Genomic DNA, 13,412 nt, shown 5'->3' with positions numbered 1-13,412 from the left:
TGATTTGCATAGTTCTGAACATTTAATAACTCAGTCTCTCTAGCGTTATATCCACATCCATTAAATTAAAAACAGGCTCAGGAGGCAGCTCCCAGCTGATTAAATTACAAGAAAAAATTACTGTGCACCAAAAAGTTGTTATAGAAAAATAGTCCTGTGGCCCCCAGCCAGTGGCTCCGTCCATGGCTGGCGCAGGTGGGAGCCTGCACCATGGCCCCAGTGTGCGGCAGCGGACGGCAAAGGGGCGCGTGGCACTGGCCCCCAGCCCGTGGGGAAGGGGCAGCGAGGGAAAGGGCTCCAGCGGGGAGCAGAACGGATTGTCACCAAGTGGGGGCAAGGCACGTTGGGGGGCTAGGGCTGCAGGAATGCTGGGCACTGCCCAGCACAGGCAGGATGCAGGCAGAGCTGGGGCAGTGCTGGCACCGGCGCTGACAGTCCCAGCCAGCAGCACCTACAGCCCTGCCCGGGGGCAGAACACAAGGGGCCCGAGGCAGCCCTCCAAAGCAGGGACTGTGCGAGTGTGGGTGTCCCTGCCCAGGCTCTGGGCTGTGCCATGGGCACAGGGGCAAGCAGTGCTCAGCCCGATGCTCCCCGGTGCTGGGGCTCCTGCCTGCTGCAGGCAGCCATGGTGGGATGGGCAGGCAGTAGGCAGCAGCAGCTGAGGCCTGGCCATTATTGCTGTTGAAGGGCATGGGTGGAAGCAGACAGGCCCAGGGGAGATGGCAGGGAGCTGGGACACAACAAACTCAGCCTGGGATGCAGCTCCACAGGGGACGAGCATGGCGGGACAGGGGGATGCCGTGGCACAGGCTGAGCTYGCTCAGCTCTTGGGGGCAGAGCCACCCCCACCCCAGCCAGCCTATCTTAAACCATGGCAACCCAGGGACTTCACACACTGCCCCCCGGAGAACTCACAGGACCCCAAGCAGCAGCCATGCACCCAGAGTGGGAGACACTGCTGCCCATGCAGGGCCAGCAAGTACCAGGGGCCCCACTGCCACCAAACACCCCAGCATGGGGCTCAGGATGGACACAGGGCCAGAAGAGATGGTGCCAGAGTGGGACGGTGCTGTGCTGGGGATGGTGCCTGCAGGGCCATGCCTGGCCGCCCAGACTGGGACTGAGGGACGGTGCCAGTGGGTGGGAGCCCCAGGCTGCTGCAGTGCAGGAAGGGGACAGGGGCAGAGTCTGGGGCCCCTCAGCCTCACCTGCCCCGGCCCTGCAGTGCTGGGCAGGGAGGAGGGAGGGGCAGGAGGGCTCATCAAAGGGCACTTTGGTCTCTGATGAAGGCAGTCCTCTCGCTGTGGGCCTCATAATCCTCACCATCRGACTCTGAGGGGCCCTCCTCCTGCCAGATGTCAGAGGGGAGCCCCTTGTAGGAGATGATCCCGCTGTCCAGGGCATACACCTTCACACCCCGCAGGCTGAAGCCTGAGCGTGCTTGCAGCACCAGGAAGACGGTGACGAAGATGATGATGATGAGGATGCAGCCAAGGCTGGCGATGAGGACAGGCATGTTGACCGGRGAGGGGGCCTCAGGTGGTCCCTCGCTGCCATCTGCCAGGGCAGGGGACGCACGGCTGCTCTGTGTCTGGTGGGAGCAGGAGAGGTCGAGGCTGCTGAAGTGAGAGTGTGCAGGACAGGTGAGGCACTGGTTGGGGCCAGGTCCCACGCAGGTGGCACAGGAAGGGTGGCAGGGCAGGCAGAGGTGGGGTGTAATGGGCTCCACGCTGTTCTCCAAGTTGTAGTGTGTGTTCTGGACACCGGGCGCAAAGCCAGGAGGGCAGCGCTTCAGGCAGCTCTTCTGGTGCAGGTAGTACCCCTCCTCGCAGACTGTGGGACAGGCAGGGTCAGCATGGGCTGGAGGCTGCCGGTGCCCCCATTCCCTCCCTCCCTCCCATCCCCATACTCACCCACGCAGGTCTGGCTGGGGGTCAGGGTCTTGCAGCCACTGCTCTCCAGCTGGTTGGAGAGGCTGGGGGAGTCGGTGGCTGTCCCATACAGCACAAGCGTGAACTTGGTCAGCGTGCCTGCAACAACGCAGGGTGAGGACCACAGAGGCACCCACAAGATCCCCCATGCTCGGGACAGGCACAAGGAGTGGGGTCACAGTGGTCCCCCATCCTGGCTGCCAGGGGACAGCAGGGCTGTGGCCACCACTTGGGAGAGTGCTTGATGTGGAACCRTGCCCCTGCACAAGGGTGCCAATGGGCAGGGGGGTCAGGTGAGCTGACATGGSGTCTACTGCTGCCTGGACTTCTGCTGCCCCAGAGGGGCTGCATCACCATCTCACGTACCCAAGCCCAGCCTCTCCCCAGCAAGATCACATAAAACCAAGGTGTTACCAGCCCTTCAGCTCAGGAGCAGGGGGGGAAAGCTGGGTGACCACACGGCTCCYATCCCAGAGGATGGTGGAAGGCAGTGGACAGGGAAGCCCACCCCTACCGTAGTTGTTGGCATCACTGGTGTTCTCAATCTCCAGCACCCACTCCCCGGAAGGGTCCTCATCCCATGAGTGCGTCGTCATGAAGGCCCAGTCATTGAAGCCATCGGCTGAGAAGTCATGGGGCCTGAGCAAGAGAGGCAGGATGTGGGTGCCAACATATCCCAAACTTACCCGTGCCTGCCCGGGCCAGAAGCCAGCCTGGGGCACCCCACAGCCCAGCACCCACCTGGCAGCCAGGAGGGTGGAGCGGGTGCCCATGGGGCTGACCAGGTGGATGGCCAGGTCCCCCCGTCGGTTGTAGGACAGTGTCAGCCTGGCCTGTGCGTGCTCCAGCCGGCTGATGTAGTTGGCTTTCCCCAGGCAGGCATCCACTTTCCGCCGTACCTCGAGACGCTTCCCGATGTCCCTACCGAGGACAGGTAGAAATGAGTGAAGCCAGACCCAGACCAGGGGGACATGACACAGTCCCCACCCATTCCTTGCCGTTGGGGCTCTGCAGCTGTCCTGGAAACTGGGCACCAGAGCAGCTAGGCTGGGAATCAAACCTGCAGTAGGTCAGAGCAATATCGCCTCCATGCCGTTCCCAGACAGGTGCGGGCAGCAGAAGGGGTGCCCCAGCTCTTAGGCACGAGGAAAACTGTGCTGCCCCCAAAGCCACCACTCCATGCCAACCCTGAACAGGCCATTTATTCACACACTGCAGGCCAACTAGCCCCTGCATGGCACGGCCAGGGATGAGATGGGCAGAGTCATCCCCATCCTACTGCTGGTGTGCGTCCGCTCCACCCACAATGCTGACCCTGATGCCAGCACAGGACGTGCCTGCTATGTCCACACAGAGCTGGCTCCCCATGGGGGTCACGGCAGGGCCCAGCCCTAACTCCCTTCATGCACAGGAACGTGATATCCCCACCCAGAAGCCCCTAGGGAGTGCCCTGGCCACAGACAAGACTGCAYACATTGCACTGTAGCAGCAGCAGCCAAGCAGGAGTCAAAGGAGCTTCTGTCTGCCCCCTGAAAAGCCCCTCTGTCCAGGATGACTTGTGCTGGCTGCGTCCCGACCGCAGCGCCCTAGTCTGCCCACATCCACTGGCCCAGCCCCTCGGCAGGGAGGCTCAGCAGTGATGTCAGCATTGAATGGCTGGAGATGCCTTTCCCAGCTCTCCCCAGGGTCTCGCAGGAGGATGCTCCAAGGGTCTCAGCAGCAGTTTCAGTCCCAAAGATTCTCCCCACTCCCTGYTCTGGGCCCAGAGGCCCTCAAGCTCCGATGCAGGACAGACGCCAGGTGATGTTCTCCTAGGCTCACCAGCCCATACCTGGGCTCTGCAAGGATGTCAATGACACACTTCCTCTGAGGTCCCACCGTGGTCCAGTTCTTGGCCAGGCTTACCATGGCTCCGGCATCCAGCAGGCCGTAGCCATACGAGTGGCTGACTGTGAACAAAGAAGGGGTCAGCAGTGTTCCTGGGGGTACCCAGTGGGGGATGGTTGCCTGAAATGCTGCACGCTCACTGGGACCTCCTGCATCCTTCATCMCACAGGGCTGCGAGGGCACTCTGCCATAGCACCCCAAGGCTAGTGGTGTGTGTGAGACTGGGAGACCCTGGTCCCACCCCAGCACCCCAGTACCTTTGCGGCCAACGCCATTGGTGACCCAGTCATTGGCATTCAGGTGAGCTGGCTTCGATGTCTGCACCACCAGGTGCTGCATGTCCCGCCAGGTCAGGTTCTTGCTACAGGGAGACATGAAGCTYAGGTGAGTGCCAGTTCCTGCTGCCCCCAGGCAGGTCCATGTCCAGGTGCCACTGCTGCATGGTGCTGGCACAGCCATCCCCCYCCAGCCCCCTCTGTCCTGTCCTTACTTGGCTTCCAGGGCAAGGGCAATGATGCCAGCAGCCAGGGGTGCCGAGGCTGATGTCCCGGTATGCAGCTCAGTGCATTTCTGTCTGAGGTCAGTCGTCACCTGTGAGGAGGAATGCCAGGACAGGARATGCTGTGGGTACATCCCAACCCCCAAGCCCCCGGCGTGCAGACAGCAGCGCCCCCCACTCACAATCTGCTTCTCGTTCTGGTTGCCACTGCTGTACGTGGTGGCGAGGGTGGAGGAGCAGGCCTCGCTGTACCAGGGCACGTTGCCGTACTGTGTGGTGCTGCTGATGGACAGGGTGTAGATGCTGTTGGTGTAACCGTCGCAGTTGCAGCTGTCATGCTCGCGGCCCCCATTCCCAGACGCCCAAACGAAGATGGAGCCCAGCCCRCCGCGGCCCTGGCAACAGAGGCAGAGTGAGGGCAAGCACCAACACTGCCACATGCAGGAAGCCCCAGGCTGGAGTTAGGGAGGAGTGGATGCTGCCAGCCTTGGGGCTCCTGCAGCCTGAGTGGGACAGACAGAGCAGATACAGTTGGGACATGGGGAACAGCAGGACACCTCAGCCACAGCCCACCAGCCTGGGTGCCCTCACCACCAGTATGCCTATGGAGGGTGCCAGACACCTTGGCAGAGGCTCCAGGGCTGCCCCAGTGCGTGAGACACCAGGCAGCAGGAGGCCCAGACAATGTAAGGCTTCCAAGAGCCAAAGTATTTTTCTGCTCAGAAATAACCTGGCCTGACTCTGCATGGAATTGCAGTGTCTGGCAGCACCACAGGAGGCYACAACACAGTCCTGGCCATGCCTCAGCACCCAAATGTGGCAGCTACCCTCGCAGAAGATGCAACAGAGCCAGCATGGCACCACASGCATCTCTCTGTAGGGAATCCCAGGCAGAACATGACACAGATCCCCAGGCAGGCAACACTGGCACACAGGGACAGTGGGGGAGGATGGGCGGAGGAAGCAAGGGTGAGCAGCTGGCACAAAACCAGACAGGAACCAGGAGAGGCCTTGGTAGAGCAGGGGGAGAGTGTTCCAAACAGGAGCCCTCACAGCAGTGAGATAATACCACATGGGAGGAGTCCTGACTCAGAGCCATTGCACAGGAAAAACAAGAAAAACTAACAGCCTGATTCCAGAGGCGGCTGGAAGGTGGCTCACCCTGGGAGGGCCAAGGTAACGATCAGGGCAGGCAGAGGAAGGCAGACCTGAAGGAAGGGCAGGAGTCAGGCCAGTGCCACCCCAGCAAACCTTCCTGCTCACCTGGTTGACCCCACGGAAGAAAGCYTCCTCTGCCAGCCGGGCCGGGCCATCCACAGTCTTGCCATCATCCTCGGGGCCCCAGCTGGCACTGTAGATGTGGATGTGGTTGGGGTTGAGGCCCAGGGAATGGGCCTCCACAGCATCGGTCACTTCCCCATCCAGCATGCGCACACCTAGGGTCAGAGAGTAAACGGCTGGGGCAGAGTGGCCACAGTGCCGCTGGTGAGAACCCTCCAACCCCTGCTGCCACCTGTGCCATGGGCTGTCACAAGGCTGCAGTGACAAGGCCCCCAGCTCAGCCGCTTCGGCAGCCACTTAGTGCCCATAGGACGTGGCGTAAGGCAGGGCAGCACTCACCTCCGATCCTGGCATTGTACGCCACGCCAACACCGCAGATCCCGTTGTTGGCCACAGCAGCCACTTCCCCAGCACAGCGCGTGCCGTGTCTGCAACCAAAATAGTATGAGATGTGCTCATATAGGGTATGAGGAGCACAGAGGTGGGTACTGGCTGCAGCCCCAGCCTCATCCCCTCAAACCAGGTGGCCASTGAACGCTCTTCCATCTGCCTTCCTGCTTCAGAGCCAGGGCACCAAACAGCCCACATCGACTCTGGGCAGAAAAATGCCACCAGCCTTACAGCTCTCAGCAGGCCACATGGGGTGGCACCACATTCCTATCACACCTAGCCTCTGTGTCTTTGCCGCTCCCTCCTGCCTCACCTGTTGTCATTCATCTGCGTGTAGCGGGGCTGAGGGTCYGGGTCCTGGTCATTGACATCAAAACTTGCCCCTGGGTCCTGGAAGACAAATTCAAAATTGTCCACCTTGGCAACCAAGTGCTACTGCCCTCACCCCAAACCTGTGCTCCATGGCCTGAGGCTGAGCTGAGCAGGGTGGGCAGGCTCCAATCCCACCTCCGTGTCCACCATGGCAGGCACCAGCCCTGTGCCTCTCAGCTCTGCATGGACACTGCTCCCCGGACCAGCTTCCATGGCAGTCCACCCCGCACCATCACCCAAACTCACATAGTTGGCTTCCAAGTCAGGGTGGTTCTTCTCAATGCCATCATCCAGGATGGACACCACGATGCCCTTGCCTGTGTATCCCTGCTCCCAGGCCTGACGCACGTTCAGGTCCCGCTGGTTTGTGTTGTACTGCCAAGAGAAGCGTGGCACTAGGAGATGTGCCCAAAACCCACCCAGCTCTGCTGTGGGTGAGAGGAACTCCGGGGACCTGGGCACAGGGCTGGGCACAACTAGCTGAGAAGGGCTGCTCTGAAATGGAGACTGAGCCCCAGACTGTGCTTGAGTCCCACAAACACAGCACCCTTTGTGGCTTGTGCCCAAGTTCYAGCAAGCAGACAGAGGCACGGACCYATTCCTGGGCCAGACAAAGCACTGGGTTCTCCCCAGCCCTCCCAGCACKCCAGCTCTGCAAGCAGAGCCTCCTCCCTGGGGTGTTCCCATCACATAGCACTGGGTGGCTACCCCAGGCTTTTCCCCTCCTTCCTGCCAGCCTAGGAGCAGCTGACTGACAGCAGTTCCTAAGTTGCCACATCTGTGTCCCCAAACTCACACCTGCTACCAYGACCACACGCCCCTTCCTCATCAGACACTTACCAGGTACCACTGCTGCGGGAACTTAGGGTCTGTGGGCTCCATGAAAACGTCTCGCTTGATCCTGCGCTTTGCCACCTGCTGCTCCAGCCACTCCACCTGAGGGCAGAGAAGGCATGGGGTCCCCAGCTGACCCCTCATGCTAGCAATTCCCCATGACCCCAGTCCCCYGCCTGCCTGGGAATCTCACAGTCTCTGGCCTGGCAGAGCATTGAACCTGTCAGAGSTACTGCTGGCCCCAGCCCATCCCTCCAGGCCCTCTGCCTGGCCATGCCCTGCCTGGCTGTGCTCCAGTGAAGCGGGACGGTCAGCGCACCAAGCTCTGCTGAGACACGGGCTGCCGAGAGCTGCCGTGCTGCACCACACACCTTTCAGGGCCTGGGCTGGAGCCAGAGGACAGAGAAACAGCACACAACTGCACTGGGATCTATTACTGCCCTGCACGCCTTGTCCTGTGTATGAGGACAAAGAGCTCTCCTGGGAACAGAGGCTCTCTGGGCCCTGGGACTGAAACAACCCACAGGCCAATGATGCTGGCTCCAACATCCCCTGCCCTTGCTGGACACGCAGCAGGGTCCCACCTGGCTCTACAAGGGAATGGTTAAGGCAGTTCAGCCCCATCCTGAGCCCAGCACTGGCTCCCGTGCCCTTGTGAAATGCCCGGGACCAAAGCCAGGCCCTCTTCACTCGTACCTGCGGTTCTCTGGCCAAGCGGCTGTGCCAGGGCTGGTGGGGCGASAGGGAACGCTTCACCACGCCACGGTGCCGAAAGTGGTAATAGTCACCAAAAATCTGCAACAGAGAAATGCTGTTCACCCCAGTTCCACTCCTGTGTGAGGACAGCCCAGCCTGGGACTCCAGCACAGCCCTGCTGAGGCAGGATGGGAACCCAGCACAGCCAGCAGGGCCAGGAGGCCATGCTGCTGCCCAGATGGTTATTTTTAAACCCCAAACCCTCTCCAGCGCTGTCATTTCCGTATCCCCTCCCACATGTCCTGGGGCTAACAGTCGCAGTGGCTCCACCCTGGCTGGGTAGGGCCTCCCAGCCYAGCAGACTGCCCGAACTGCAGAGAAGGGGCCAAGCACCCACCCAGCCCCCTGGGAGTCACAGAGTCTAGGCAGCGGCCAAAGGCTATGCCAGAGCTGGTGGGGCTGGGCTGCAAGGGTTGCAGGAATATGAGGACATCTCACCCTCCTCTATCTCAGGCAGCCCCAAAACAGTCTATTTGGGGCTAACTAATCTCCCCAGCTTATTAGAGCTCTGCAGATGTGCTGCCAGTCTAGACAGATGCTGAGCAAGGTGCATCCAGCTGAGCAGCATCCTCAGCCCCAGGGCAGCAGTCCCAGGTAGGCACTTCACCCCAAACCCCGGACCTGTTGTTCTGGCACACCATATTTCCCAGGACAGCCCAGGATGCCTGTCAGTTCAGAGCCCTTGGGGTGGTGTCAGGGTACATGACCTCTGCAAAGGCCTGGTTGCCCTCCCCCAGCATCCCTCCTGGGTATGGACAGAGCTCCAGTTGTTCCTGCACACAGATCGTGGCTCTGACTGGTCATCCAAATGGATTAGGTCTGCACTGACACCGTGATGGCAGCCAGGAGCTGGCCAGCCCACACACTTCCATCCTAATCCACACAGTCCCTGCCCTCAGCAAGGGCAAAGCCACCCCCCAACATCACGTGTCCCTAGTGCCAGCTCAGTGCTGYGGCCCATCTTCTGGCCACCGTTCACAACTACTCCAGCCAGTCCCAGGGCTACAAGGCTGCCTGTATGCCTGACCACAGCCCCAAGAGTGGAGGAACATGCTGGACCTGCAGCCCAGTGGTGAGGGAGGCAGGAGCACCCCCTCCAAGGATGGCACTGTCCTGCCAGCACAGCACAAGGATGGTACCAGCAGTGCCCTTCCCCAGTGACCCCAACCCCAGCAGCAGGGCACCTGTGCCTCCTTCTCTGCAGAATCCCAGCAGTGCAAATACCCACACACGCACCTCACCCAGCCCACTCCTCTGACCCACAACCCCCCACTGTCCCCTGTTTCCTCACTAAGCCTCCTGGGTCCTCCTCAAGGCCACTGGCACCAGTCATGGCCCCTGGCACCCCTCTGCCCAAGGTGCCACTGGCTCCCTGTCCACAGGCAACAGCAGAGCCAGGAGTATGCTGTGACAGCACAGATTTGGGGACAGTGTCCAGAGCCCAGGCTGAGGCCAGGATCCTCTCAGATAAAGACCCTGGGAGCCTCTCACTGGGGCACTRCCAGATGCACCCAGTTCCCCCACTCCCAGCCTGGATGCACATCCTGACCCCRTGGCATGCACCCACAGGAACAGCAGTCCAGAAATCTTCTGGGAGGGAAATACAGGCTTTTGCCAGCCATGCTCTTCCCACTGGACCACCATGACCCCTCCGCAAAGCGCTGGCCAGCCAAACCTCGTCCCACAGCACAGACACTGGGACAGGCTCCAGAACGGGAGAAAACATGCCCAGACCAGAAGCTCCTGCCATAGCYTGGGCTGCTGCAGCATGTGGGGCTCTGCTTGCAAGGGCAGGCTCACTGCTACTGGGGACACASAGCCAGGAAGAAGTGCCAGCCCCCWGCCACAGAATCATGGTGTGGGGAGAAGACAAGGGCAGAGCTGGCACAGAGCCTCTGTGGCTCACAGGGATGGAACTACGACASGCCTGGCTCCCAAATGAAGCTCGAGGCCCTGCACTGGTGGAGACACAGCCACAGAAACAGAGCCCCTTGGTCCTGGCAGCCAGTCCTGGGACCTGACACCACAGCCAGGGAAGCACTGCCAGGAGCAGGCTGATGGCACCTCAGCCCCATCCCCACTCCAAGGTGTCTCATCAGAGATACAGTTTGGTGGGACATGCCACTCTCCCAGGCCCCTATGCATGGCAGCTGCCATGGCCTGACAAGCTTCTTCCCCGGAGATCTGTTTTGAGCCACTTCCACATTGACAGCACCTGTGCAAGGTCATGCCACAGCCCACCACAGCAGGGACACCCTCAGGGGGGCTCAGCCACAACTCCACAGTTACCATCTCTGGCACAAGTCCCAGAGGACTTGGGGCTCCCTTAACCAGAGGGCCCTGAGTACCCATTGCCCATGCAGGGCTCCCCCTGGGTGGCAGAACAAGGTCCTGCTGGCTCCTGCAGCAGCCACCTTCCYACTGCCACCACTCCCAGCAGCTGCTCACATCGAGGTCCTGACACTGCAGCCACCAGTTGTGCAATTTCCTCTGGGATTTCAGCCTGCATTTCCTTCCCGGAGAGACAGCTCCCAGCACAGCCATGCACACTGCCTGGTCTCTGGCTGACAGCAGGGAAAGCTGAGCATGGTAGAACCTGCTGACACACCTTTTGTCAAGGGCAGTTTAGGGCTAAGGATACACAGCTGCTGCCAGACCCCTCTGGGGATAGCTCAGAAGCGCTGCTGCCGTCCTGCTAAGACAAGGCCAAGCTGCACGGGGCAGCTYGCTGTGGGAAGCAACAGCAGAATCTGGAAGCCTTCCCATCTTCCATCATCACACAACACTCCCAGTCCAGTTCATTCATGCTAGGATGGGCTCTTCYTCCTGCCGCATCCAGCAGGCAGTGTGCCGTACCATGTTGTGCCATGCCATGTCACCAGACAGTCCCAGTGACAGGGGGAGGCCCTGGCTCCACCCAGTTAATAGCCACCATGGAGTCAAGGCAGCAGATGTTGAAAGGCCATAGCGAGTGGGCACAAACACCGTGGCCCTGCTGCCATAAAGAGCAGCCCCCGAGCAAGCTCCAGGACTAAGCCCAGTGCCTGCCCAGACCACGGCAGAGAACATTAGTTCTATGAGAAGAGGGAAGCAGAAGACTTACCGGGCCCAGGTTGAGGAATCCATGCTTCCTAGCCAGCCTATCAGCCTCCTGGGGTCCTGCAGGGACGAGCACAGCCCAAGTATTGGTGTAAATATGCTGGGCCAGCACCTCCTGGGCCAGGAGAGTGAGGGCAACCACCAGAGTCCAAAGCAGCAGCAGCGAGCAGGGCCTCAGATCCATCAGAGTATCGGGGGTCCTTGAGCTGGGGAGCAGGAGGGTCCCASGAGCAGGAGGGTCCCAGGAGCAGCAGGTCCAGCAGCCTTCCAGCGTCAGCACCCTGAGGCACACTGGCCTCTCTGTCCCACTGGTCCCCGTTCAGCCCAAGCCCACATGGGGCCAAGCCCGCAAAAGCACAGGAACAGACCGTCCAGAAGCACGATCTGCAGAGAGACAGACAGTGGTCAGGCCCAGGGCACCTCTTCTCAGACCTAGAGAGCTCAGGCTGTACCATGCCAAGCCATGGCTTAGACACTGGGCAAGGGGGCCCTGGCACACAGCATCTGACAGTCAAGGAGGTGCCYGCATGTCTGCTCCTGAACAGAGCGGCTGTTTACCTTGCCTGTTACCCAATGTTTGCTCATAAACACAGGGAACCAACCAGGAGGAGAGGAGGGCACCACAGGAGGGGAGAGGCAAGGCAAGGGACACTGTTCCTCCTGTTGCCACCACCCCTGCTCCAACTGGGATGGGACTATTTGAGTACAGAGCTGAGAGCAACTGGAATGGAAGGCCTGCCTCCCCARTCCCAAGGGGAGACCAAAGGAGATGTCCCCAGGTGCTATACAAGGAATCCCACTTAAATGAGAGAGTGGAAGGAGGAAAGTCAAGGAGAGCTCCTGATCGCCAGCTAGCACAGCCCCAGGCTCACACCTCCACAGCCATCGACCAGGCAGAGCCTGGCAGCCGTGACAAGTGCTGTGCTGCCTGTCACCAGCAGCAGCTCAGCTCTGCCCTTCCTCTGGAGCATAACATGGTGACACCGGTGTGACTCATCCCTGCAACAGGGTGGAAACCAGGACCAGGAAAAGGGGCACGCCGTCACCTCCAGTATGAACCCAGGGATGCCCGGGAACAGCTCACACCGCGTGGGAGGGCAAACGCAAGAAGCTTGTGGGGAAAGAGCCGGGAGCGACCCACCCAGCACAAGGAAGCCCACATGATGGTGCCAGGGCGAGCTCCACACACAGAGCTCCAYAGGAACCCTGGTCATGCTTCAGAGACAGCTGGAAAGATGAGAGCCGGCAGCGCCCAGAGGAGCCACATCCCCCTCCGTCCAGAAGTGGCCACAGTGAGCTGGGAGCCTGTGGCGCTGCCAGGGGAGGAGAGAGCTCCTGGCAGTCGCCGAAGACCTCGCCGTAGGCTACAGCACAGACTGTGCAGAGACTCTGGCACAACGGGATTTCCTCATCAGGTCCGGCGGGCCGGACCACGCCGTCGAAGACCCAAGAGCCGCGAGCACCCGCCGGAGGCTGTACGGGAGCCGCGGGCGCCAGACTGCCAATACCCACAACACAGCACGGCACAACGGAACACTATCTGCCATGGTCTGTCCGTGTCCGTGCCAATACCTGACCCCCGAGCTAGGCAGTTTCCCTATGTCGCTGGTCCCGGCGCCAGCTGCCCTCCCACTCCGGCGGTGACCGCTCCACGTGGGGACAGTCCTGACCGCGGGGCAGAGCGCGGATCCCGCGGCGCCTTCCCCGCCAGACCCACCGCCAGCGAGCCACCGCGTGCTGGGACAGCCCGGCCACCGCAGCCAGCCCGGAGCCGCGCTCCCGGCTCCGCAGCGCGGCCTGCCCGGTGCCCGCCGCCCACGGATCCAGCCCCGCACACCAGCGACCCAGTGACCCCGGGCTGAGCGGCGGGCCCGGGCCCGTACCCGCGGGACGGCTCCAGCGRCGGAGCTCCGGGCGGCGGCGGACGGGCTGGAGCCGCGGCTGGACGCGGCCTGGCTCCCTCTCGGCCTCCCGCAGCGGCGGTTTCGGCTGCCCCCGCCTCAGCTTCGAGAGGGGCCGCCCGGCCCCCCACTTACTCCTGGGGACCGCCGGGCGCGCACGTCCCCGCCGGCAGCGCCCTAAGCCTGGGGGTGCCCAGCGGCAGCGGCCCCGCTGCTCGTCCCGGCCCCAGCCCCGCCGCCGCCCGGGTCCCGTCCGGCAGGGCCGCCGCAGCTGTCAAACCGCGGTGGCTGGAGGGTCGAGCCATCCCAGGCCGATGCCGGTCCCGCGCCCTTACCGCGCGGCCTTCCCGCTCCGCTCCGTCCCGTCGGCAGCCGGGCCCGTCTGTCGGCGGCGCCGCGTCACGCCGCGGGGCACCCGGAGCGCCCGCCCCGGAGCCGGGCCCGGCCCAGGCAGGGGCGGCC

At 61.9% G+C, this 13,412-nt stretch overlaps 1 protein-coding gene across 1 annotated transcript; it reads right to left on the bottom strand.

The window, feature by feature from the left end:
* On the bottom strand, positions 1-13,348 carry FURIN (furin, paired basic amino acid cleaving enzyme). Its single transcript, XM_057369952.1, has 16 exons — positions 13,286-13,348; positions 11,054-11,433; positions 7,891-7,989; positions 7,201-7,296; positions 6,607-6,735; positions 6,302-6,378; positions 5,938-6,026; positions 5,581-5,753; positions 4,500-4,712; positions 4,309-4,409; positions 4,076-4,179; positions 3,763-3,880; positions 2,673-2,852; positions 2,446-2,570; positions 1,914-2,030; positions 1-1,833 (listed from the first exon to the last, which is right to left on the bottom strand). The coding sequence occupies exons 2-16, from the start codon at positions 11,231-11,233 to the stop codon at positions 1,262-1,264; spliced, it is 2,373 nt and encodes a 790-aa protein (XP_057225935.1). The 5' UTR covers positions 11,234-11,433; positions 13,286-13,348; the 3' UTR covers positions 1-1,261.
* Between the last annotated feature and the right edge of the window lie 64 nt (positions 13,349-13,412).

The sequence above is a fragment of the Malurus melanocephalus genome, unplaced genomic scaffold, assembly GCF_030028575.1.
Source record: "Malurus melanocephalus ecotype Western Australia unplaced genomic scaffold, MMel_1.1 scaffold_116, whole genome shotgun sequence".
Classification (NCBI taxonomy): Eukaryota; Metazoa; Chordata; class Aves; order Passeriformes; family Maluridae; genus Malurus; species Malurus melanocephalus.
Note: the sequence above shows the minus strand (reverse complement) of the source record. Positions and strands in the feature narration are given on the sequence as shown.